General features: G+C 53.0%; 1 protein-coding gene across 1 annotated transcript in view; it reads right to left on the bottom strand.

Annotated features, from left to right (window-relative positions):
* Positions 1 to 5,968: 5,968 nt before the first annotated feature.
* Positions 5,969 to 25,505, bottom strand: part of Cfap65 (cilia and flagella associated protein 65) — a 33,931-nt gene continuing 14,394 nt past the window's right edge. Inside the window, exons 13-33 of the mRNA XM_075951365.1 lie at positions 24,346 to 24,591; positions 23,467 to 23,691; positions 22,441 to 22,599; positions 22,119 to 22,269; positions 21,689 to 21,817; positions 20,405 to 20,618; positions 19,979 to 20,107; positions 14,142 to 14,318; positions 13,873 to 13,939; positions 13,598 to 13,708; positions 12,367 to 12,558; positions 12,120 to 12,278; positions 11,066 to 11,209; positions 10,664 to 10,777; positions 10,381 to 10,488; positions 9,067 to 9,111; positions 8,652 to 8,854; positions 7,901 to 8,029; positions 6,957 to 7,430; positions 6,234 to 6,371; positions 5,969 to 6,121 (exon numbers count right to left, since the gene is read on the bottom strand). Coding sequence (XP_075807480.1) covers positions 6,010 to 6,121; positions 6,234 to 6,371; positions 6,957 to 7,430; positions 7,901 to 8,029; positions 8,652 to 8,854; positions 9,067 to 9,111; positions 10,381 to 10,488; positions 10,664 to 10,777; positions 11,066 to 11,209; positions 12,120 to 12,278; positions 12,367 to 12,558; positions 13,598 to 13,708; positions 13,873 to 13,939; positions 14,142 to 14,318; positions 19,979 to 20,107; positions 20,405 to 20,618; positions 21,689 to 21,817; positions 22,119 to 22,269; positions 22,441 to 22,599; positions 23,467 to 23,691; positions 24,346 to 24,591 — 3,426 coding nt within the window. The 3' untranslated portion in view covers positions 5,969 to 6,009. The remainder of the gene's footprint in view (positions 6,122 to 6,233; positions 6,372 to 6,956; positions 7,431 to 7,900; positions 8,030 to 8,651; positions 8,855 to 9,066; positions 9,112 to 10,380; positions 10,489 to 10,663; positions 10,778 to 11,065; positions 11,210 to 12,119; positions 12,279 to 12,366; positions 12,559 to 13,597; positions 13,709 to 13,872; positions 13,940 to 14,141; positions 14,319 to 19,978; positions 20,108 to 20,404; positions 20,619 to 21,688; positions 21,818 to 22,118; positions 22,270 to 22,440; positions 22,600 to 23,466; positions 23,692 to 24,345; positions 24,592 to 25,505) is intronic.

The following is a 25,505-nucleotide window of genomic DNA, read 5'->3' on the forward strand; positions in this document are numbered from 1 at the left end:
CAAACCACATGGAGATCTCACGAGGCAGTCTCCACTCTGAGCCCACTGAGGCAATCATCTCACGCAGGGACCTTCGACACACACACTGCAGAAGTCCTAAGACCTTATCCACATCGCCTCTTCTATTGTCTGCCCCAACTCATGTTTTTAAGAAAATACCCATTCCACGTTGACCCTCAGATCCACGAATGTTTCCGCAAGGATCTTGCCCTCCACCCAAATCCTCCATCCCATGTGGGGACTTGTGGACTCTGCAGATAAATGCCCAGACCCAATTCTGAGTTCTCATTCACACCCCCATCTCAGTAAAGGTCCAAAAAACGCTTAGGGAAGAGACACTGCCTGTGTGTAGAGTCTGAATCCATGAAGAGCCCTATTTTTCAGTACTGCCGGACAGTTTAGAGGTACTGGTGGCTAATGTCTTCTCCTCAAGGTGGCCTGATCCCACCCCTTCCCCTAATTTCACAGGGAAATTATCCAGGGCCTTGGGGACTGAAAAATGCAAATTCTGTGAGTGGTGCCCTCATGCACCCGAGTCCCATTGGCAGCCTTTCCTTGGCAGCCTGGTTCCTCTGGTTCCCACCCCACTTCTGGTCTGGAACAAGCAGAGGACTTCCTTCCCTGGGGCTGTACAAGCCTTGTCTCCCAGGAGACAGAGATAAGTCAGTGTGAGACAAACCCAGTTCATCAGACAGATGGGAGCCCCACCCACACTATCCCACCCTGTCTTATCTGTCCTCAGTAGGACTGGAGAGCTGACCTCCACCAGAGGGGTGAGAGGCAGTTTCACCCCTGCTCACCCACTTCCACACAAGGCCATGACACTCTTCTAGGAAGGCAGGAGGCAGGGAAAGGACACACGCACACAGGTTCACAGTCGGGTGTTGGTACAGTCATCCTCAGTAACAGGTACAGGGGAACGATCCCACCAACCTGATGTGTGATTGCCCTGTCCTGTGGGGAGACAGCTGTTCTGTCAATTAGAATATTATGTGCCAAGCATGGGGGAGGGCTGACATTGGAACACACCCTTGTATCCTTTGATGGGCACGCATGCCCCCTGCAGTAACCCAGAGCAGAGAGGCATCTTCTTCACTGTTTAGCTGTGTCCATGAAGGCACTGAAGCCAAGCTGCCGCCTGAGATCAAATCCCAGCTCTTCTGTTTCTTTTCTTTTCTTTTTTGGTTTGTCGAGACAGGGTTTCTCTGTGGTTTTGGAACCTGTCCTGGAACTAGCTCTTGTAGACCAAGCTGGTCTCTAACTCAGAGAGATCCGCCTGCCTCTGCCTCCCAAGTGCTGGGATTAAAGGCGTGCGCCACCACCACCCGGCCAGCTCTTCTGTTTCAAAGTCCATTTTCTCCTCTGTAAAATGGGAATCATTGTCTTGACTACGGTGGGGATTTAAATGTATGTAAAACACAGAGCCACCCTGCAGCACACACTCAACAAATGGTGTAGTCTCAGGGTTCTCCCCGCTTCCTCTAGGATGGGGTGGGGTTGGACCAGGAGGGGTCAAGGCAGAGAGCACCTTTCCCAACCTGATCCTGGTTCTAGGGAAGCCAGCAGAACACTCCACAAGAGGCCTTTCACTTTCCATATCCCAGGAGCCACTCTGCTCACTCAAGTTTGACAGGTCAGGGAGGTGTTCCAAGTTCCCCTGTGCTGGCAAGGGAACAAGGGTGGGGAGTGGAGCTGAAGACCTGACCTCTGCTTCCTCTGGTTTCCTTGGCCTCCCCCAGCCCCACCCCTTGCTTTGCCTGTAAATTAAGCTAGCTGCTGGAGGGGTCCTCCAGCCTTGATCCTGCCATGTCTGAGGAAGGCCCTGCTCTCCCCATCCTGCCCCAGCCTTGCCCCACCTGGCCTAGCCAGAGTGAGGGGGCGAGTCTCGTCTCCATGGGGATTAATCTCCGAGAAGGTCACCAAGGCTCCGGTGCTAACCTGGCTGGAGAGGGATTAGCACCTGGATGTGAGCCCCCTTCTCACACGGACCCTGAGAGGCCGCGGAACCCAGAACTTCCAAGGCTGCGCCAGATGCACCGGAGTGGGTGGGGGCTGGGCAGTTGCTCCGCAGTGACCTGTCAGGGAAAGATGGAGTCATGCCCGGCACTGTTCAGGGACTGCATGCACAAGCCTCGTACCTATCCATCTTCTGGCTTTTTAATGAGGCGGTGTTCACCCTACCAGTCCCGGCTGTTGCCATTTGAGGTCCACCTCTGTGTCCTCCCTTGGGGTCACTTCCACAGGCCGCCCTCTCCCTTCTCCCTCCACCACACCTCTGGTTTTCTATTTCTGTTCATCCATTGGACCTCTTATCCCACTCCTCTCTGGTTTCTATCTTTTGTTCTTTCACACGCACACCTCGTGTGTGTGTGTGTGTGTGTGTGTGCGTGTGTGTGCGTGTGTGCACGCCTGCATGTGTCTGGTTTCTCTCGGCTTCTGCCCCTGGTTTCCCCGCTAGCTAGCTCTAGCCTCCGCCACCGTCTGAAAGTTCTCAAGCGCTCCCTTCTCTACCTGAGCGCTCCACTCTGCTTCTGACCTGACTTGGCTCTGAGCTACTCTCTCTTTGTCTTTGCCCTGTTCTCGGGCCTCTTCTTTCTCCGTGGTCCCCTTGGCCTTTTCCCCTCTGCTGTTTCCCAGTCTCCCCATCACCCCCCTCCCCAAGGGCAACGCTTCAACTGATCTGTCCCTTTCCTCTTCCCCCCTACCTATTCCCTCCCCCCAGCCCGGAGTGCTGACAGGGAAGACAGGAAGCAGGCTCTGGCTTGGCTTGGAGCAGGAAGGGGGAGGGGCAGCCCGCACACCAGCTGCTGGGTACCCCCCTTCTATCCCAGCACCTGCAGGCCTGTCAGACTCCACCTCGATCTGACAGGGAGGGACCCAGAGGAGAGGCCAGATGCCCCACGATGGCCTGGAAAAGTGAATCTTGGAAATGGGCAGGGGGTGGGGATGTGGGAAGGAAGCTTTAGCAGAGGCAGTAATTAATGCCCATCACCAAGCTAGATCCTCAGCCCACTGCGTGGTTTCTCTTTGTCACCCTACTTCCAAGGGCTGTTTTTATACGTGGGGGCCATTCCAAGGACAGACCTCTGTGTGCAGACTCAAGACCTAGAACCCCCAAGGAGTGCTAGCTAGCTCCATACTATAATTGGGGCGGGGGGGGGGAGGGTGTATGCTATCAAAGACACAGGAAAGGTGGTCCAGACTGCTGAGGGTAAATCACTCAGTACCACTGAGGGCAAGGAGGGAAGACCCTGGTCAAAGAGGCCAGGACACAGCCTGGCCTTGGGATCCTCATCAGAGTCACTTTAAAACCATTTTTTAGGAGCAAACTCCGCAGATCCTGTGGGGGGCATCTCAGGGCTAGGGAAAGGGGTAGTGGATGGGATAAGACGGCGCTTCTAGGAAGTTCTGAATTATAACCCTGTTTTCCCTCTCCCTGGCATCTGTGCGGGTACCACTCTCCACCACTGCTTCTTGACCCTAATAGCAAACCAGCCCGGGGGGGGGGGGGCTTTGCTGCTGTACAAGGAGCCTCTTTCTACCTTCAGTCTGCTGCTGGGCTTTGTTACCCATCCTCAGAAGCAGGAATGGAGGCGCCTGAAATCACCCCTCTCTGGCCTAGCCTCTCCTCCAGGCCTTGTGTACAGGTTTGGGCTCCTCTGCCAGAGTGTAAGACAATCCCCTTCTTGCAGGCCATTGCAGGCATTTTAAGTAACTGAAAAGGGGGTGGCCCATCCCAGATCTGGGTGGTGGCTAATGACCCTTGGCGGAACTCTGGCTGAGCTGAGCGCTCCCTAAACTCAGTCTAGCCTGTCTGCCTGGGCTGCAGCAGAGAAGACAGGATTATGGGGTTTGAGAAAGGTGGTGAGCTCTGTCCTGTGTCTGAAGATCCTGTGTTTGTTCTCCTTGGTGTCTGCTGATCTCAGATATGATTGGACTGACAGGCAGACGGGGAGGTGGCAGAAGTGAAATTTCGGGGTAGCCGAGGCAGCATGGAAGAGAGCTGGAGGGGTAGATTGGAGTCTGCACAGAAGCCTCGGCTCACCACACCCGGGTTTTCTACAGCCGCACAGCTGGGGCACCGGCTCTTAGAGGGCCAGGTTAAAGGGACTCAGTAGGAGCCCAGAAACTAGGATAGAGAGGTTGGCTGAGGCCCTCAATCTTATGAGAAACAACTCTGCCTCATTTTTTTTTCAAATGAGAGAACCAAGAGGCTGGGAAAACACTTGCCCAAGGCCACAGAATTCACTTTGCTACATCAGGGTTAGAATCCCAGTTTCCACCTTCAGAAGGGGTTCTGTTCTGGACTTCAGCCCATTCCGGTCACCCCCGCTGGAGCCTGCTCAGCCCGCATTACCCGGCAGGGAGCTGTCCCTGGCAGCTCAGAGTCTGCGGGCAGGGCAGGCGGAGCCTGACGGGAGCCGGATGTCCCCCGGGCACGGTGCGCAGTCTCTGCGACCCATATGGTGGCGGTGGCGGTGGCGGTGGCGGCGGCTGGCAGGTGATTGCGTGGCGATCTGGCCTGCCCCGGGGCTGATGCTGAGAAGCCGCTCCTGCCTCACGCGAGCCGAACGAACAAAACGCTCAGGTTCGGTTTGTGCGAGGGGCTCGTCGCGGGGCCGGAGCGGAGGACCCGGGGCCTGGCGGCGGTCCTCGGCGACGTCTCGTCGGTGATCTTCCTCGAGCGCAGCGCCACCGCTCCGCTAGCCGCCCGCTCTCACCTGCGCACCGCTGTGGCTGACACGTCGGCTGCAGCGGCGGACGCCACAGGTGCACACCTGGCTCGCCCCTCCCTCCCGGGCCACCTTCCACAGCTTTTCTGCCCCTCCGCCCAAACCAGCCAAGCTTGGCTTCGTCCCCAGCCCACGCCCCGGAGCTTGTGCCCTAGCCAGGGTTCAGAGCACTCTTATACTGCCAGGTCAGTCCCCGCCCCTACACACACACACACACACACACACACACACACACACACACACACACACACACACCTGTCCGGGCGCCCGTTTGCTCGGGGCAAATATTGACTCATGGAGGCGGAGCGTCCCCCTCCCCCCGCCCAGGCTCAGAAACCAAGCTTCTGCAGAGAGGCCTTGGCCGTGGCAGCGGCACCGCCGGGCGCGCGGAGGGGGGGGGCGTGCAAGGGAGGGTGCCGGGGACCTGAGTGCCTCTGGAACAACACCAGATGTCACTTTTCCACCCACCTGGCTCTGAGCTCAGGGAGGAGCAGAGGACAGAGGCTGCCCGGCAGGGCTTAGGTGGAAAAAAAAAAAGAGGCGGACGTCCTAGTGAAGACAGAACATCTCTGGGTCTGAGGATTGGTAATGGACGTCACTGAGTGGCGTCTCTAGTTCCTTGAACCGTGACTTCCAAAAGTGTCCAAACCCTAATTCTGGCCCACTATTTCGAACCTCAGTATCCTCCTTAACCTTTTTTTGTTTGTTTGTTTTGGTGTTGGTTTGGTGTTTAGAGACAGGGTTTCTTTATGTAGCTCTGACTGTTCTGGGACTGGCTCTATAGACCAGGCTGGCCTCGAACTCACAGAGATCCGCCTGCCTCTTGTCTCCCGAGTGCTGAGATTAAAGGCGTGTGCCAACACGGCTCGATTTCTTAACCTCTTAGCTGAGTTCAGGGAACCAGGCTGGCCCTGGAGGTGCTGGGGAACAGATGTAGAAGGATTGACCTTCCCGCCTCCATGGCCACCTGTTTAGCTCACCAGGCCTAGCACTAAGTTCTTCCAGGATGCGCTGTAGCAAAGCCAACTGCGCCCCTCCTGAAGCGCCCTCCACTGGCCAGACTAAGTCCAGCACCCCTCTGCCAGTATCTAGCCCTCTTGCCGGTCCACGGGAAACTCATCCTCAGATTTCTCAAGGTACGCTGGGTCTCTGCCGTCCACACTGGCAGCTCTCACCTTCCACCCATCTTAATAAACTTCTGTTTCCAGGCAGAGGGAAATAAAATCCAAGCACATAAGGGGGGCACTAAATGTTTTACTAGCAGGACAAGGGGAATTTAGGCAGGAACGTAAGAGGGGCTGGATGCTGACCCCAGCAAACAGTCGGTAGTAGGTTGCTGCATCTCAGAGCAAACTTCTCCCTGTTGCATGGGCAACAGGATGTCTGGCCTGCAAAACAGAAAGCCAAGGGTAGGAATGGGGGTGGGGCTGCCAACATGCATCTGAATGCCTCTCCTGTCCTGCTCCCCTCCAAGCAATGAGTATAACCCCAGGCTCCGACCTGTGCAAGCTGACTGGTGGCAGGGCAATGATTCGGGGCCTTGACGTGAGCACCACCTCTCCACGGCTTGCCTCCACCAGAATGTTCTGGATCATGTTCTCTAGTATCGCCTCCTGCAGGTTGAGGAAGGCTGGTAGCCTGGGAGGAGGAGGGGGGTGTTGCTCTGGTTAGCAAGATTTCAGATCTGCAAGTCTCTTCTCCGCTTAGCTGTGCACAAGTGCAGCGTGCAGTGGGCTCTGCCCAGATTCCCATCGGAAGCCCTACCCCCAGCCCTAACACTGTGGGGCGTCCTGTTACAATGTTACAGATGCTAGGTGTGGGGCCATCGCAGAGCCAGGTTTGGAGGACAGCAGTCATAAGAGGATGCAGAAGTGGCCGTGTGTGGTCAAGGAATACCAAAGGGACAGAATAAGCCGCTCCTCAAAAGCCCCAGAAGATCGTGGTATCAGAAAAAGTCAAGCCTTTTCTCTGGTCCTACCTGTCCACTGAGAGACTTTGAAGACTTCCACCCCACTCCTGGGAGCACTGTGCTGGAAAACGCTATCAATCCGGTACCACACACTACATAAATCTGGGTTCTGCTCTCTTGAAAATCCCACACCCAAATTTTACACTACACCAAGAGGTTGTCGCTGAGACCCAAGTTAGGAAGAGAGTCCCGCGCAGCTGAAGCCAGCCTCAGCGTAAGGCACTCCCAGATCTCGTCTGGTCCCAGCCACTCACCTTCCAATGGCTTCTTTCTCATCATTTTCTTGCTCCTCTTTTACAATCGTTTTCAGATCCTGCTGCCATTGCCACTGCAAGGACTGCTGGGACCCAGTGCGCTGTGAAGTGGGCTTGATCTCTGACCAGGTCAGCTTTACCCCTTTGTCTATCTCCTCTTCCATTTCCTCCTTGCTCAGTTCTTCCTCCTCTCTCTCCTCTTCCTCTTCTTCTGCCTCCTCTTCCTCTTCCTCATCTTCACCCTCTTCCTCTTCTGCATCCTTCCCTGAGCTGCATTTGTCCTCCCCGTGCTCTTTGCCTTTCCCGTTCTCATAGCAGCTGGCGGGCAGGGACAGGATTGGCACTAAGTACAAGCTGCTCTTGTGGGCCAGGAACCTGGCTGACTGCTCGTTCCAGACCTGGCAGAAGTAAGGAACTTGCTCCACCAGACTTTGGTCCACAGCCTCCTGGAAGGTCTTGTCTTCCAGCAGGCCTCTGAGTAGGAAAAAAATTAGAAGATATGGAATATAGTGGAAGGGCTTTCGGCTAGGACAGTGTTGGCTTCCCTGCTTCCCAAGGGACAGTTCTGGCTGCTGATTTTACTATCAAGTGCCAGGTCTGGAAGGAGCGCCCTTAGAACATGGCAACCCTGAGCCCTGTAGAGTCTTAGAGGTGAACAGGATGTAGTACAGGCAGAGCCAGAGAGACGCACATAAAGGGCAGACTGCCCGAGGCCATGGGGAACTGCCTATAGATAACATCAGACCAGCCACAGAGAAGCGACCAATCAGGATTCAACCCTGAAGATCTGTCTAGCCAGTTCTATCAGAGTGGTTCTGTCCCAAGGGTCCTCCAGCAGAAATTCTCTTTTCCTCAGGAGTGGAGTACTGGAGCTTCTGAAGCTTTGTCCAAAGCAGCCGGAGGGGTGGAAGGAGGAGGATGAAAGTGCTCAGATCAGGGGGTACCTGATGATGGCCATGAGACAGTCAACCAGAAGCTGCTTCTTCTGCCTCCAGACAGGCTCCTCCTTATCAGGGGGTTCTTCCTCAAAACCTTTTGATTCTTCTCTGCATAATTTCTTCTTTGGCAGCTCCCTGAGGTAGACCAGGATATTCTGAGTGGACTTGGAAAGCTACTAGGCTATAGGGGGAGGGGCACAAGTCATGATGGTGGCTGCCCCAGTCATGAGGACACAAATATGGTGGGGACACACCCAGTCTTAACAAAATAGTATTGCTGTACCCGAAGAGCTGCACCCAACCCTTAGCTTAGAGCGTGACCCAGAGGCTTCAAATGGGCAACAGGGGAGGGTGGGACACCTTGGTGGATCCCTCAGGGGCCTCTTTACTACTCTCTTCAAAGGGACCTAAGCATCAAGGCCAGCCTGGTCTACAAAGTGAGTTCCAGGACAGCCAGGGATGTTACACAGAGAAACCCTGTCTCAGAAAACTAAGAGAGGAAGGGAGGGAAGGAGGGAGAGAGGGAGAGAAGGAGGGAGGGAGGGAGGGAGGGAGGGAGAGAAGGAGGGAGGGAGGGAGGGAGGGAGGGAGGGAGGGAGGGAGGGAAAGAGAGAGAGAAACAGTAATGATGATTCTCATTGCCCCAATTCTTGCTTCAGCCCTTCCTAAAGGTTGAGTGTGGGCTTCTGCTGTCCTACAGATGGGGGAGAGGATTCAGACTACAGGAAGGTGGCCCGCGCTTCCCCCAAGAGCTCACCGGTACAGGAAGTGGTGGGGAAACTCAGAGAAGAAGTTGGCCAGGTAGTAGTCAAGGGCATGGGCCCTCGCAGTGAGGCCTAGACAGAGCAAGCCTGGCGCCGGTGGTTGAGGACACGGCCACGATGTCTCCTCCTTTGCCAGCTTCAGGTTCCAGCTGGCAGGTCGGCTGAGAGATGACTGGATTGTGATGGGAGGCAGGGTCTTTAGGAAGAAGGAGGCAGAGGTGATAGGGAGCTCTACTCACGCTGCCGAGGAGCCTCCTGGCCTCGCACCCTAGGGTGGTTTCTTGCCTACTAGTATTTTCCTCCCTCACTTCTAGTAGGTTGACTCAGGGCTGGAGGGTATCTCTGGAGACAAGCAAGGACCTTTTCAGCTACCCCCGAGAATGGCCAGGCGGGGGACTTCTGGCTCACCTTGTACTTCTTCACAGGTTCACAGGCTGTGCAAGGTGCTCTCCTCTGTAAGAGAGATCCCAGTTCAGGATCTGACAGCCCCAGCCATGCCCACTTCCTTCCCTCTGTATAACCAGACCTTGCTTCCCTCTCGGTTTTGCCCACCTCCCCATGATACCCCTTTTCTCGAACCTTCCCTAGGTAAGTGCCGCCTAGGAACACACAAGGAAAATCTGCTTAGTCAAATGAAGAATGGACAAGGAGGTTGATTAGACGGAGAGAGGCCGGCCCTGAAGGTGCTCGTCCTTGGTGCTCTGGGTCTTTGAGACTCAGAGAGACAAGGAAATGGCCTACATCCTGAAGACAAGCAGTCGCGCTTGCCTATATGATGCGAATTCAGAGGGGCCCAGGCTTCAGGGCAGCAGAAGCTTCCTGCGAGTTCTGTGTGGTGGTCACAGAGGAGACTGGGAATACAAATGTGAGTGGAGGCAGGGGGTGGAATTAGGAGGAAGCAGGATGCTTTATGTTTGCTATTGGTCTCCCGGCAGAGATAGAGCAGCCTGTGTTTTGGAAACACGCTGGATACGTGCTCGACTGTAGGCACACTGTGCACGGTCATGCTTGTAGCAGTAGCTTGTGGAGACAGTGGATAGTTCACTAGCATTACAAGATCGTTTAAGACATTTGTTGTTGACTGAGTGTGGTGTCTTGTGCCTGTAACCTCAGCACTTAAGAGACTGTGACAGGAAGAGCTGAACTCCCTGTTTAAAAAAATTGAATAACCAAATCCTCATATTTTGTACAGAAAAAAGGGGAACAAATGCTACAAAGAATTCCCATCACTCAGTCACACCGCACTGAACAGCTCAGGGCCAATCTTGCCTTGCCTGGCTTTCACCTGTGGAATATATGGAAGAAAACCCCTAATTCATGTTATTTTCATTTTATAGTCAAGGGACTAAAAGGTGAAGTGGTCTAACCAGGGTCACCCAATTAGCAAAGGTTAAAACCAAGAATCAAACCTAAGGCTCTTTCCAGAGCCTGCAGTGTCCTTCGTCAGAAGGTGAGTTCTGTGTCATTTCCTTTGTGTTCTCAGCACTCAGCACACAACAGGCTCTTGTGAAATCCTTCTGCGTGAAGCCAGGGATTTCCAGCCAGCCTTCCTCACCCTTGGTGGCTGAGGAGAGCTGTGGAGCTGCTGTGCCCAGTCTAGCAAGTCTAGTGGGCAGACTGGCCAGTTTCCCATGGAGGGTGGCTACCTCAGGCTATCACCTCCATCTCTTCGGGTAAGGCTGGCAGGATCGGGGAAGGCCAGGCCCACTCCACTCTCCTCACCTTCGCTTTCATGTCTGTGATGGTGAACTCCACCTCCTGCCGAGCCTTCTCCTCATTCCAGTCCTGTAAGTCCTTGTGGTACTGATGCATGAGTTTCTGCCGGTAGACCTGAGCCCAGCACAAGGCGAGAGAAGTCGAGATCTGTTTGCTCTCTGCTGGAGCTTAGCTTGGTACGCTGGCGTCTGCCTTTTTCTGAGGGTTTAGAGAACTCGGAGCCCTCCTCTATCCCATATTTGGGAGCTGTGTCTCAGCCCCCATGTGTTTCTCTGCAGCTGGTCCCTACCTTGCATATCAGGTCCACGCTGTAGAAGCTGGCGTGGACTGAGGCCTTCAGGGTCACCAGGATTGGGGTGGCCTCTTCAGGACCCACCTCTCCTTCCATGGGGCTCACAGTTACCTGTTGATTTAGGGACAGTCCTGTGGGTTTGGGAGGAAGGATGGCAGAGGATAGGACCAGGCAGGCTCTTACAAGCTGGGGTGGGATGAGACAGAGTGGGACAGGATGAGATGCGATGGAATGAGACAGGATGGGAGGGGGCGGGAGAGGAGGGTATGGGATGGGGCACGGTGGAACGTGATAGGAGAGGGTGGGGCGGGCCGGGACAGGAAGAGGTGAGATGGGGCTCTACAGAACGGGTCAGGATCCTGGCCACAAGTTCTGATTGTGGGAGCAAAGGACTCTCACCTCTCCGAAGTCTAAGAACCTTGGCTGCCAGGTGAAGACAATTGTCTCGCTTTTGGAGATGTTGTTGAGGAAGAGCAGACGGCTGCACTTGGCCTGCACAGGGATGTTTCCCAGGGAGATGTGAGACTGGGACAGGAAGACGCTCTGCTGGTGAATACAGCACAGTGTCAGTCTGGGGGCATGCAGAAGAAACCGTAGAGACACTACCAGTTCCTGCGCATCCCCAGCCGGGCGATTATTGTGTTAGGAGTTTCCCACACGTCTGAGCCTCACAGTGGCCCTCTACTGTAGGCACAGTTGTTTCCTGGAGTTGGGTGAGCTGTGAAGCTTCAGGGGCACAGGCAACTTCCCCAAATTCCTCGCACAGGCAGAGCTAGGATAACCCCCAAAAGCCTCGCCCTGAAGCCTGCTGTGTTCCCCGGGGTTTCCAGTGTTCATCCTGAATTCGGGGTCTAATGGGGCTCTTAATGGAAAAGTGGGCAGAGGTGCAGCGATTAGATGGGTGGGGCCATAGATACAAGGTTGGAGGGAAGGATGCATAGATTTGTAAGTGGTACGAGGTTCGATGGGTAGATGAAAAAGTACATATATGGGTAGCTGAATAAATGGGTGACTAGATGAATGTGCCAGGCCCCCCAACAATAAGAAGCGTGTGGACTAACGGTAGTATTAGTGACCACTAATATCTTGAGCAAAATCTACCTGAGCCCCAGAGAGGGACTGTTTTATATGAAGACAGTACCTAGAATAGGAAGATTTCTGCATAATGATCTTAGCCCTGTGCTTACAAACAAGGCTGGGACCAAGGGCGCTGAAGAAGGTGGAGTGTCCCACGCATACCATACTACACATCACACATACATACTACGTCTAGTATACCAAGGGTACCAGACATCGGCTGCCAGGGTAAGCCCCTTGCACAGCTGGTGCTCTCTGAAGCTGGAGCCTCACCCTCTATCCCTCCTTAACCTATCTCCTTTTCTCTCTCCGCCTTCCCAGCCCTTGACGCTGGCCACCTTGGACTCTAAGACCCTCCAAGCTTCCTTCCTCCCACCTGCCCAGGAATCATCAGTCTAGAGTATATGGAGCTGTTGTCCCATGAGGAGATGTTGTGGAAAGGAGCCGTGTCACCCATGACGTAGGGGTCGTATCCCACTCCTTGGAAGCGGATGACAGCTGAGTTCCATCCGAGGATGTGTATGGGTACATCCACCTGGGAAGGAACCGGTGAAATCAGGTACGGCGAGGAAGTCACAGCTCCAACACCAACCCTTGCCAGTACTACCCAGGCCACGGCTCACTGTGTAGGTCTTGGCCTCGATGGGTGAGAAGATCCACAGGATCCGAGCCGTGGTGCCTGGCTGGATCTCCCCTCTGGGGTTCAGGCAGCAGAAAATAGGATGGTCAAAATTTTTTTCTTGAGCTTGTGACAGAACGCTCACCTGGACCTCGTACGTCACAGGTACCGAGCCACCGTTATATAGCTCATAAATCTGCAAGGGCAGGAATGGGAAGGTAGCCAGCCAGCTCAGGACTGCAGAGCGGATAGCCTAGGACTGTGCATTTGGAGAGGGCGGCTTATCTTCACGATAGACCTCGGAGCCCGCCCCCAGTCATTTTCCCCTCTGATACGTGAATAGTCCGTCTGTAACATTTTAGGATATCAGCAATTCTGTTTGTAAAACAGCAACTTACTTCATTTGCCCTCAGTTTACACAAGAGCCTAGTGCAAGCGTGGACTAGATTGAAAGCCTTAGAGGGTGCGTGGGCTAGGTGCGCATTTCCTCAAATCCCGACAGAAGGGACACTTACACCAGACACCGTCGTGGGTGCATGTACACATGTTTGCATATACATGTGCAGGCCAGAGGTTACCGTAGATATTCTCCTCAATCACTCTCTTCCTGGAGCTAGCTTGGCTGGTAGAGAATGACTTTTAAAAAAGAGCTCTGACCTACACACACAGTTACACACATACAAACATGTACACATACACACACACAAACATGTACACACACACACGTACAAACACCTACCCACAAAAGAAAAAGTTGGCAGCTTCTGAATTCACATTCTGACCCTCACCTCTCTGGAAAGAGGGGCCTCTAAGAGCAGTGATTTCCAAACTGTAGCTGAGACCGCTTAGCAAACAGGTCTAAATGAACTGACGGGCCATAGCTAGCACTTAGGACAGGGCAGAAAGAAACGCAGATGTCATTTGTGTACTTTGTAGATAGGAGCAGATTTGCAGTAACATTGTGTATGTGAGTGGAACGCTGGAGTGAAACACAAATGGTATAAAATATACTAGCGTGGTCCATGATCAAAGAAGTTAGAAGACCCCTTTGTTAACAGGGGAGCAATTTGTGTGGGAATGGAGCCTGGCAAAGGGCTTAAATACAAGAGGATTCTGGCCTTGGATCTCCCCAGTCATCCCGCGTGGGGCAGTGTCTGCCATCTTGTACGGACTGACAGACGCGCAGAGAGCAATGCTTATACCTCATGGAGACAGGTTTAACACAGGCCACCGACCTGGCGAGGGGGCAGGGTGTCCCCAATGGGGACAGGGATGAACTGGTGACTGGTGGAGGTGAAGTGCACGTACTTCTGCTCCAGCCTTACTGTCACGCCTATGAAGTGTAGCTGGAAACAAAGAGCCCATGGATGGCATGCTGCCCTGCAAGAACTGGCACACCCAGCAGAGATGCAGGCCCTGGGTCCCCAGGGGCACCACTCCCTGCTCCTCTCTTGGATGCGCAATGAGCTCCCACAGCTGGTCCCCAGCGGGACTACATCTGAGGTCTCACCAGGATCTCCCGTCCATGGGACACCTTGAAGAGCACAGAGAGGCGATCAGTGCCAATGAACAAGTGGCTGGAAGGAGGAGACAAGGAGACAGTGAGTTCCAGAGACCTGTTTAGGTGGGAAAACAAGTGTAGCTTTGAACCAGACAACCACCTCTGAGCTGGGAGGAGGCAGGGATGACACAGACCTCCCCTGCAGGAGATGGCTTCCCAGGGGCGGGGTTGTCTAGGGTCCCCTGGAAGGCGGGACAGGGCACGGGGTGCAGGAGCACCTGTATTTGAACTCCACCATCTGCTCCTGCCCGGGGCTCAGGGTCCCAGCCTTGGGGTTGATGGAGAAGAGGCAATTGTCCTCTGCGCGCATTTGGTGGAGCTCAGTGCTGCTAAGCTCGGCTTGCTCCACCCACAGGTCCAGATCCAGCTGCTGGTCGCTTGGAAAGAGGAAGGCCCTGGAGAAGGCAAAGGAGAGGAGTGAAGCCATGAGACAGGCAGAGGGGCTTTCACCATATATACCCCCTGCATTTCACACCCCCAGTTCAGAAGTTGGCCCAGGTTCTGGTAAGTAGGTGTAGCTAGGTGGATTCTCCTTTCATAAATGTCCCCAAACCTAGAAATAGTCAACACGATGGCCCACACTTGTAGCACTAGCACTTGGGTGAATGGGCAGAAGGACTCCTGAAAGTCAAGGTCAATTTAAGGCTGCATGGTGAACTCCAGACTAGCTGGGTTTAAAGAATGAGACCCTGTGTGGTGGTTTGATGAAGAATGGCCCCTCATATGTTTGAATACTTGATCCCGTTAGGGGAACTGTTTGGGAAGGATTAAGACGTATGGTCTTGTTGCTGGAGGTGTGGCCACGCTGGAGGAGGTGTGGCCACGCTGGAGGAGGTGTGGCCACGCTGGAGGAGGTGTGGCCACGCTGGAGGAGGTGTGGCCACGCTGGAGGAGGTGTGGCCACGCTGGAGGAGGTGTGGCCATGCTGGAGGAGGTCTGGCCACACTGGAGGGACGGGCTTGGAAGGTTTCACAAACCTGCTGCCTGCAGGACATGATGTGAGCTCTTAGTTACTTCTCCAGGACCATGCCCGTCGGCTCCCTGCCATGATGGGCATGAACTAACTCTCTAAAACTGTAAGCAAGCACCCAATTAAATGCTTAATTTTATAATACTTGTTTTGGAAATGGTGTTTCATCACAATAATGGAACAGTGACTAAGACACCATCTTTGAACAAACAAAAGCGAACTAGAGACAGAACCAGACACAAAACAAGTAAAGGAAAGTGAAGACTGGGGCTCTCCTTTTGGAAACCAGGAGCCAAGGGTGTCACTTGTATACGCGAGCCACTTAGGGCGGGCCACTGACCCTTCTTCCATAAGGTCTCAGTGATGTGGGATTCCCCTCTGCAAGCTATGAATATGTTTTATTACCATTGGTTAATAAAGTAGCTGCTTCGGCCTATAGCAGGGCAGAATATATAGAGAGATATAGGGAGAGAGTTGGTGGAGTCACAGAGATGCCATGTAGCTGCCGGAGGAGAAAGACGTGGTACCAGTAAACCACGAGCCTCGTGGTAAAATATAAGATAGTAGAAGTGGATTAATTTAAGACACAAGAGCTACCTAGCAATACACCTAAGTGATTGGTCAAGCAGTGTTTTAATTAATACAGTTTCTGGGTGATTGTTTTGGGTCTGGGCGGCTGGGAAACGAACAAGCAGCCTGTCTACATCTCAGGAAGAGGGCATTTGCAGCTCCTCAGAATGCTGGCAGTACCACCCAGGGGCCCTGAGGAGGAGGGTGTTGAGGCTTGGACACAGGCTAGAGAACAGGTTCCCAGAGGGCTGGGGATCTTGAAGGACACAGCAATGTGAGGAGAACCACCCATCCCAAGGCCTCACACTGTAGCAAAGTAGATATTGTCATGCAACCATCTGGAAAAGCTAGTGACGAAGGGTCCCAAGGCCACCACTTGATAGAACTCTCTCTGAGAAATGGAAGGGAATTGGCCCCAGGAGTAAACTGGGCCAGGGCTTGAACAGAGGACACCCAGAAATAGAAGGCAGAAGAGCCGATAAGCTTCACAGGAATCAGGGACCTACACTCCAAACTCACAAGGGGTCTGTCCAGTTCCTCTCACTGGAAAACAAAGCATTTGGAAAACAGATGCGTGCAGCGCTGGTAAAGCTCAGAAAGAGCAGACATCCTCAAACATTGGTGGAGCGAGAGGGAAATTCTGCTGGCTTTAGGAAATAACCTGGCAGCATCTACTAAGATCAAACACCTATGTGTCCTTTGATCCAGAAGCCGTCCTTTCAGGGATCCACATGTACGATTAAATTGCAGACATGAAAATATACTAACTCACACTGAGTGCACGTATGTCATAAATGTGCACGTGTGTGTGTGTGGGAAGCACACGTGACACAGCATTTGGTCAGAGGGCGGCTCTGGGTGTCAGTCCTTGCCTCCCATCCTGTTTGAGACACGCTTTGTTTACCACTGTGGATGTCAGCTTAGCTGCCCGCAAGCTCCTGGGATGACAGTTCCACCCCCTCTTCCCATCCTGCCACAGACGTGTGTTCCTGTGGCTGGCCTTACGTGGATTCGAGATTCCAAGCTCAGGACCTCGTGCTTGTGCGGCAATCTTTGGACCCGCTGAGGCATCTCCGCAGTCACACACACACACACACACACACACACACACACACACACACACACTGAGCCATCTCCGCAGTCACACACACACTCACACACTCACACACACACACACACACACACACACACACACTGAGCCATCTCCGCAGTCACACACACACTCACACACAAACACACACATACAGCCATATATGAAACTATCTTTATGGTGGCAAAAAGGCAAAAGCATTTTTTGTTCCTTTTATTGGGAACAAAATCTTTCAACACAGGGGTGACCTAACAATTTAAGTCCCTTTATACTGTAGAATGTTGTACAACTGATAAAAAGAATGTACTAGAGCTATCTGGACTCTACCGCATCCATTCTTCCTTCACAGCTCGCGTTCTGGAGGGGATGTGGCCGATTCAATGATGGCTGAAATCTGTATAGTATGTGCCTTCACTATACAAAACTTTAAAGAACCACTCTGCCAGGCACCCGTCGTCTGTGTGGGGTGCAAACACTGGGAGCGGAGTGCACCCCCAAGCCTGGGCCTCCCCAGCACGGGCATGAGCGTGAGGGGGAGGGTTCTGACTTTTCTCCCATCAGCTGTATGGGTTGGTCTGCTGCTTCCCTCATTTTATATTTATATGGGAGATGTTGCCAGCAGCGGAGCGGGAGCTCTGACTATTTCAGGATCCTCTGGGAAGTGCCTGCATCTCCTCACACAGTCCCTCAGCTGGCCTCCTGATGAAATGATTCACTGCCTCTCCCATGACTTGTTTGTTTGTTTGTGTGTGTGTGTTTGTGTCTGTGTGTGTTGTTTCAAGACAGGATTTTTCTGGGTAGCCTTGGCTGTCCTGGAACTTGCTTTGTAGACCAGGTTGGCCTCGAACGCACAGAGATCCACCCGCATCTGCCTCCTGAGTGCTGCGAACAGAGGCATGTACCACCACCGCCTGCACCCTGACTTGTTCTAGCATGCATGCTTCCTGTCACAATCTGGAGGACAGCGACACCCTACTAATCCGTCATCCCCTGGAGATCAGAGTGAGAGGCCATGGAACATTAACCAGGCCATTGTTCCCCTCGGCAGCTCCCGTCTCATCAGTCCCTTAACAAGTTCAAACTCTCTGAAGGAAGATTCCAGGCCCTTCATGTCCTGCCCCTGCCTGTACCTCAGCTTCATTAAAGGTCCTCCTCCTTTTCTCAGTTTCTTCAACCCCCACTTCCTCTTCCTCCCCAGCATGCTAGGGGTTGAACCCAGGGCTCTGTATAAACTAGGCAAGCACCACCCTCCTGAGCTACCACACACTCAGTCCTCCTGAAAGTCTTTCTGATCTCACTGCCACCCTGCCAAATGTGAGTCATGACCCTGTGAGTGTCACACCTCCCTCCTTCCCAGCACACCACCCCATCCCGGAAGGCTGTCTTGCCCCTGGTTCCTGTGGCACCGAGAGGGCAGGAACTGGCCTGGTCCATATTTCTATTCCTAGTAAGCACCTGGGACAAATTTAGCCAATGAAATGAAAAACACACTAGTGAGCAAGTGATGGTAAGAAGCCTACTTAGCATCTTTGAGGCTGTCCACTCGAATGCAAAGTGCTTTGCAACCATATCCCAAAGTCAAGCACAGCAGAAGCGTCAGGAGGAAAAGGATTGATGGGAGAAGGCAGCTTCATGGCTCTCTGATCCTCCTCCCCGACTCGGGGTCTCCCTTCATCCTGCCTACTACCATCTCCAGACCAACTCCACACTCCCCTTGCACCGCAGGTCCTGGGAGGAATAAAAGCCTCCATCTATTCTTTATGAGCTCAGCAGAGAAATGCTGGAGTTTGCAAAAATTATCTTCTAGGAAATGAAATTGAGGGGTCTGGAGAGATGACTCAGCAGTTAAGAGCACTTCCAGAGGTCTGGAGTTCGATTTCCAGCAACCACATCGTGGTTCACAACCATCTGTGATGAGATCTGGTGCCCTCTTCTGGCCGCCAGGCAAACATGCAGACTGAACACTGTATAAATAATAAATAAATCTTAAAAAAAAAAGACATTGAAATGAACCACAGCACAGAAAGCACAGGAGAGCAGCAGCCAGGCCACCTGAGCTCTGGAAGAAGCCTGGCCGGCTTCCAGTACTTTGGAGCTCCTGCTGAGAGGATCCAGTCCAGTCAGTTCTCTACCCGAGTCTTTCCTGCCCTGCTTGCCAACCCCAGACCTTCTCCACACAGAGCGTGAGCTGGGTTGCTCCTGTACATGGGTGTCCACGTCCACCAAAATATCCCAGGGTACAGGCCAACATCCCGAGTCCTACAGACACTGGCTCTTGGCCTACTTAGCAGGCCAGCCAGCACCAATCTAAAGTTCAAGCCAGGCTATGGGCTTCCCCAGCCAGGCCAGTACCCCTGTTAAACTTTCTAGTTACTCACAATCCTGCCTTTTCCCATCAGTTGCCACCTTATGAGCCAGCCTCCCCATCTCAACACCATGAAGGCATGGGCAGTCAGAGTTTAGGGGTAAGCATTATATGCCTGTCAGCACAGCCCCTTTCTTCACCCTCTGCTCGGGCCGGCAGGTTCCGACCAGATGCCCCTGTTCACATGGTCACTCGCTCTCCTTCCCAGCACCCTCAGGCTGGGTCCTGTCTCTCTTAGCCTGATCCAGAGAAAGACCTTTCTTTTACACTTCTTATTACTCAACCAGAACCGAAACCCTGAAAACAGGCATTTACTAAGAAATCTAAGCATATCCCTGCCGGGCAGGTGAACAAGCCGGGCATGAGTTCTGGGCTCTGATGAGAAGGCAGAAGGACAGGGGAATGGGCAAGCTTGGCAGGCTCAGGTCGTTAAGCCTGGCTTCCTGTGACCGGCCAGGTGACTCTGTTTCGTGGCCAGTTTCCACTCTGCTCAGCCACGCCCTCTAGTGGCAGGCTCCTCTCTGGCAGCAGAGGGATCTGGCAGGCAGCCAGGTGCCCAGACAGTCCCGATTTATGAGAAGGAACTTGAAGTCTTCTTGCTGACTAACTGGTATGGGCAGGCACCTTGGGGTTGGCACATCTGGATTTGAACCTGGGTCTGCCTCTAGTAGCAGGTGTCTTTGACTGAGGCCTTAGCCCACTGCCCCTCAGTCCCTGTCTTTTGAACTAATCTGGAGACCTCTTTCTCACAGGGTCACTGTAAAGATCCAGGAGTGAAGGCTGGAAAAACACAGTGTCTAGCCTGCAGCCGTCACTCAAGTTACTGATACAGCTGCATCCAGTTTCCAGGAATTTCACACTGCCAAGAACCTGGTTGCAGCCAGTGCCATACCCCCGGGTACAGTGGGTAGTGGCAGTCTCCTCCAACACCCTTACCCTGTCAGTGGGGGAGCCACCCCAAGTTTCCCAGGAAGCCCCAGAAAGTCGGGGGCTATTTCCTGCTCCTGGTCCCTAGAGCTCTGGTCTCGGACCCTTGTAACAGCCCCCTTCCCAGCCATACCAGTCCAGGGACACCAGTCCGCTGTTCTTCAGTACCAGGAGTACCACTGACGGTGGGGCATCTAGTGGCGCTGCTCCGAAATTGAAGTCCAGCTTCAGAGGAGTGAAGACAGGGGGCGTAGGGTTCAAGCTGTGTGCGGCGGAGAAATGGCTCAGTGCAAGGAGATGGAGATAAGCCAGGGCTCTAACTTTGGGGGTCCACCCCCAGGTACAAAGTGAGAAGTCTGGAATTCAGGGTCAGTGAGGTAGCTCCTTAGTCCTCAAGCCAATCCTTGCCCTTCCAGGCCCCTCGGACTAGGTAAGAGTTTGCCCCCTCGATCCCTCTTCCACCCCTCCCCCCACACTCAGCTTCCTGGGAAAGGCCTGGTGTTCGAGTGTTGTTGGTAGATGGTCCAATCTTTCCTACCCGACCTCGAGCCTAGCTTACCTGTGCCGGGTAGGCACCTTGTAGGTGAGTTCTGTGAGGGTTGGGTCACGTGACAAGTAACTATTGAGTGTGTCCAGGGAGAAGAGATGCCACAGGTGCTTCCGGGTGATGCCCTCAGCACTGCCCATGGAGCAGATGTCCAGGATGGAGAGTAAAGGGTACACAGCTACCAGGGAGACATGGCACAGCTTCTGCGTCTCGCCAGCCACACTGTCTGGGGGCACGAGCATGGGGAGAGCAGAGGGTTTAGCTCCCCTGGCTAGAAGCAGTCTTGAGCACATTTCCAATGGCAGCCAGCCCTTGTCTAGACGTTCTATGTGCTGGGCACTGCATTACCTTAACACACATCCTGCCATTGAACGTGTACCACTATTTATTTCCAAACTCACTCAATAAAGCCTGATTCATAGATTGCAAAACTACTCTTTCAGATATACAATTCAAGCCGGGCAGTGGTGGTGCATGCCTTTAATCCTCCGTGAGTTCGAGGCCAGCCTGGTCTACAAGAGCTAGTTCCAGGACAGGTTCCAAAGCTACAGAGAAACCCTGTCTCGAAAAACAAACAAACAAACAAATAAAAAGATATACAATTCAGTAGGTTTTATAGATTCACAGGCACACAGCTACCACCACCAAGTTTTAGAAAGTTTCTATTGTCCCTCTTGAAAAACTCAATACCAACTAGTCAACACTTCCCCACCTACCCCTCCCCCACCTCCAACGATCACTACTCTATTCTCCGTCGGTGTATTTTATCTATTCTGGATGCTTCAAACATGGAATTATTCAGTGCTTGGTGTTTTCTAACTGGCTTCTTTCACTTAGCACTGTGCTTTCAATGTCAATATAGTGATGTTATTACTTCATTCTCTTTTGTGGCCTATGATCATCTTGCTTTTATTAGTGGGGAAACTAAGGCATATTTAGGAAGTACCACACTGCCAGTAAGCGTGGGAGAGTAGGAATCCCATCCCACTGAGTACATCTTCTTCTGGTGCCTGTTCCGGGAACTTCCAGCCGGCACAGGGGATGATAGCAACTCCATCTCATGGAGGGGAGAGCTGAAGTTTGACTGAGATTTATTTGCCTGTGATCTCCACAGAAGACAGCACATTTCCTAGCTCTTGTGTCAGCACAGCTCAGGGATACGTGTATAGATATCACACGGACAGACACAGTGTGCACATCAGATCCTCACCCGCCATGCCTCCAACTCCATATCTCACAGTTTATCTCTTCCCTTCTCCCCTTCCCGACCCGAATCTCTACTGAGTACCCGGGTACCTCTGTGGGACAGGAGACAGTAGCTAATGGTCCAGGAATACTGGGAACGGTTCTTAGGACAGGCAGTCAGGTAGATGGTATCCTGGGAATGAGGCGGCATGGTCCCCTCCAACCGGTTCAATTCTAGAGCTGCTGGGAGAAGGTGCAGGGGTCATCAGTGGGCAACTGGACAGAGGTGTCCCGGCCTCCCATGTTCCTCCCCAGATCCCTTCCCGGGGTCACCACAACACTCCCTGAGAGCAGAGCAGGCTGGGGTGAAAAGAACTACGCATCTCGATGTCATTGGCACCCGCCACAGTTACACAGTAGACACACCAGGGTTTCAGCTGTCTTGTCCGACCCACACCATATGTGGGTTATCTGTTTTAAGGACACACAGACACACAGACACACTCCTCCCTGACCCCAGACCCAGCCCAGGCCTCAGTACCACAGGGGTCATTGTTGAAGTCCTTGGGCCCCTGCTGCTCCAGGACCAGGCGGTAATAGAGGGTGCAGTTGCCGTCGTTCAGGAGCACCAAAGACTTGACCTCCCGGCTGTTCACCAGCACGTTCCCAAAGTCCAGCTCCTTTGGCTTTGCCTGAGATCAGAGACAGCCAGCTGCCGGGCGGCTCCCCAACCCCTAGCCTTCAGAGCATTCCCCAAGGAAAGACAGATCCACACCTTGTACCCTGCCTTCTTAAGGCTGGGCACCTGGGACTTTCCTTCCCACCCGGGCCCTGGCTCCACCCCCACCAGCGTCTCCACTCACAGAGAGGCATCCGGTAACGCCCATGCCCACCAGCCGAATCCAGTAGTGCACGGTGGCTCGGGAATTGGTCTTTTGGGACTGTCTGGCTTCCCAGACCCACATCCCCACTCGGAACAGGTACTTGGTCTCCTCCAAAGGGCTGAAGATCCATGTCAGCGTCTGGGATCACAGAAGTGACTCACTCTTGCATGCACGTGTCCAGGACGCCCCCTCCCGGGCTGCCTTTTGGCTGCAGGAGGTCCCATTACCAAAGTTTGACACCACTTCCCATCTGCCCGTTTTTTTTCTGAGTGCCGAGTACTTTGCACACACATTATCTCATCTCCGAAAGCCCCTCAATCCTACATCTCCATGACAGGGAAGACTCATTTTGATAGAAACTGGAGTCTCAGAGAAGTGGAATAGCTGGACCAGGGTCAGATACCTGGTGACGGGGGCTGGGGCAGAAACTCAAGTGAGTTTCTACATCTGTGGAATCTCTTAGGCTCTCATTTCCCTGGGTGTTTATGGATACCAAGTATTGGTAGTTACTGCTCTGAGTCTGACCTACCTCAGACTAGGGACAAAGTTTGTTGTTTTAGGTGCCAATTTGGGTTCCCCTTTCGTACTGATCTGGAACATCTGGGTGTCTCCTTTCTCAGCCCTAGTTGAGAGAGTCACCCATTTGGACCATACCCAGCTGTCACACAGCTGATCCAAACCACATGCCAGGAATCTTACTGCTTGGGTGCCATGAACGATTAAGTTTAGCCATGTTGGGACCCTGACATCACTAATGCGGCGTTCAGTCCCAACTCCGCACTCCTAATCTGTATCTTAATTAAATACCCTTCCCCTGAGTCTCAATTTCCTGTAAGATGGGGGTGAGGAAGGTATTATTAAAACCTACTACACCTCAGGGGAGGGGACATGACTACAAATTGTTTAGGTAGGTATACATTACAGGCCATGAGAACCACAAGAGATGGCAACGGAAAGGGCAGGTATCCTCTCATCTACCCTTGGCATTGGGGTCCAGGCACTCACAAGGTTCTCATTAGGATGGATGATGCCCTTGGAGGGCTGGACCGCCAGCATCTTTTGGTGCTGCTGAGAGACTCTCCATTCGAACTCTAGGGGCAGCCGTGAGGGGTTGTGAAAGGTGAAGTCGCTGGTGGAGGAACAGCCCACCCAGGTAGGCTTGAAGAAGATGCATTTGCGGGTGTCCAGGTTTAGCTGCAGGGGCTCCTCTCTGCTCTGCATGCTCACTTCCTGAGCCAGGGGAAGGAAGGATAGTGCCATGACCTTTTGGCTTGTTTGTTTAGGCATAGCTGTGTAGATTTTCACCCTTGGACGGGGACTGACAAAGCTGCCTTCCACCTTGAAGAACCCAGAGCCAGACCAGCCTGGTCTACAAGAGCTAGTTCCAGGACAGGCTCCAAAACCACAGAGAAACCCTGTCTCGAAAAACCAAAAAAAAAAAAAAAAAAAAAGAACCCAGAGCCAGGTGTGGTGGATCACTCCTGAAATCCCAGCTCTAGGTGAGGCAGGAGGATTGCCTTGAGTCCAAGACCAGTCTGGCCTATATAGTGATATACTGTCTTTAAAACACAAACATTAAACTCTCAGGGACCAAGAGAAGATGTATTAGTTTTTCATGGGGTCGGATTGGGTCTGTTATCCAGTGCTGTCCATGGACTGGCTGCAAACAGCGCTCCACTACCTGCAGTATGAGTCTGGGGTTTCTGCAGCTTCCCCCTACCCCGCCCCAGATTCCATGGCCCCAACACACCAAGGAGCAGTAGAGTTGTCATGGATGAACATTTACTAGAGAAATGTTCCCCAACCACACCCACAAACTACTTTGGTAGGGACCCTAAAAATATTAAGGCCTAAGGACCCAGCCTCCCCATCCCTACTTCCTACCTTGAGATACTGCGGGTAAAAGTTGAATTGCAGGTAGAAAATGTGCTGCTTCCACGAGGTGCCCTTGGGGTACGTGCTGATAAGGAAGACCTGGTGGGCCCCAGGAGCCACAAGGCCTGAGGAGGGCCTCAGGGTAATGTCTGAGCTGCTGTTGGGAGTCAGGCTGAAGGTCAACAGCATGGGACCTTTGTTGACCAAAAGCAGACTTCTGTAGGAAGGCTCCCCAGAAGACACTGCTGGGAACATCTGGGAGTTGGGGATAAGAGGGAAAGGGACCCTTCCTCAGGTCTCCACCCCTCGATACACATCCAGGGACACTCGGGTTTGGATGATGCTGTCTCCAAGGAAACCTAAGATCTCTGCACACAGCCCAACCAGAAAAGAATTCCTGGGAATTAAGGGGGGCTACAGCCTGCCACCAAAGAATACTCCTGTCCTCCAAAGCCCTCCACACACAGGGATATAGTGGTCCCAGGTCCCAGAGAAAGTCGGGCCTGTAAGACTGGTCCTCAAGCTTAGAGGAGGAACTGCTTTTATCTGTGATTTCCAGTCAAACTTTGGAGTGTTACTTTCATCCATCCTTATTCAGAAGAGTGGAGTACTCTTTCTAGGTGATTCTCACGCCGGTGTCAGAAGGGGATCAACCCCAATAGTCCCAGCTCCTAACCACTTCTTAGCCAGCTTGGATATGGCCACAAGTAGGCTGAAAGCTAAACAGACTGCACAACACAAGGCCCATTATTCCTGGTCCAAGTTCCTATCCCTCTGTGCCGGCGAGTTCATGTGAGTCAATATGGAAGCCATGCGGGCTGCTACTAGACTGTGGGAAGGCATCAAGTCACACTGTGAGGAGCTGGCGAGGGACCAAAGGCATCGGAGAAGACACCCTTTAGCATCAAGGAGAGCTTTGTTTTAGGAAGGGGTGGCCTCAAAATGGATATTAAGGAGGCTTGGGATTGGCAAGCAGAAGTGTGGCTGGTGGAGAAAGCAGGATGGTCTCATGCCATTGTTTCAAAGTGGTGCCCTTCCCAGAAACAAAATAACTAGTGAAAAATTGACATAGAGCCAGAACCTGGGAAGGGACAGCAGAACTGGGTTCTGGACACTTGGCCATACACTTTTCAGTCCTGTGTCATCCACACCTCCCAGGTAGACAATGT

The sequence above is a fragment of the Microtus pennsylvanicus genome, chromosome 17 (genome assembly GCF_037038515.1).
Source record: "Microtus pennsylvanicus isolate mMicPen1 chromosome 17, mMicPen1.hap1, whole genome shotgun sequence".
Classification (NCBI taxonomy): Eukaryota; Metazoa; Chordata; class Mammalia; order Rodentia; family Cricetidae; genus Microtus; species Microtus pennsylvanicus.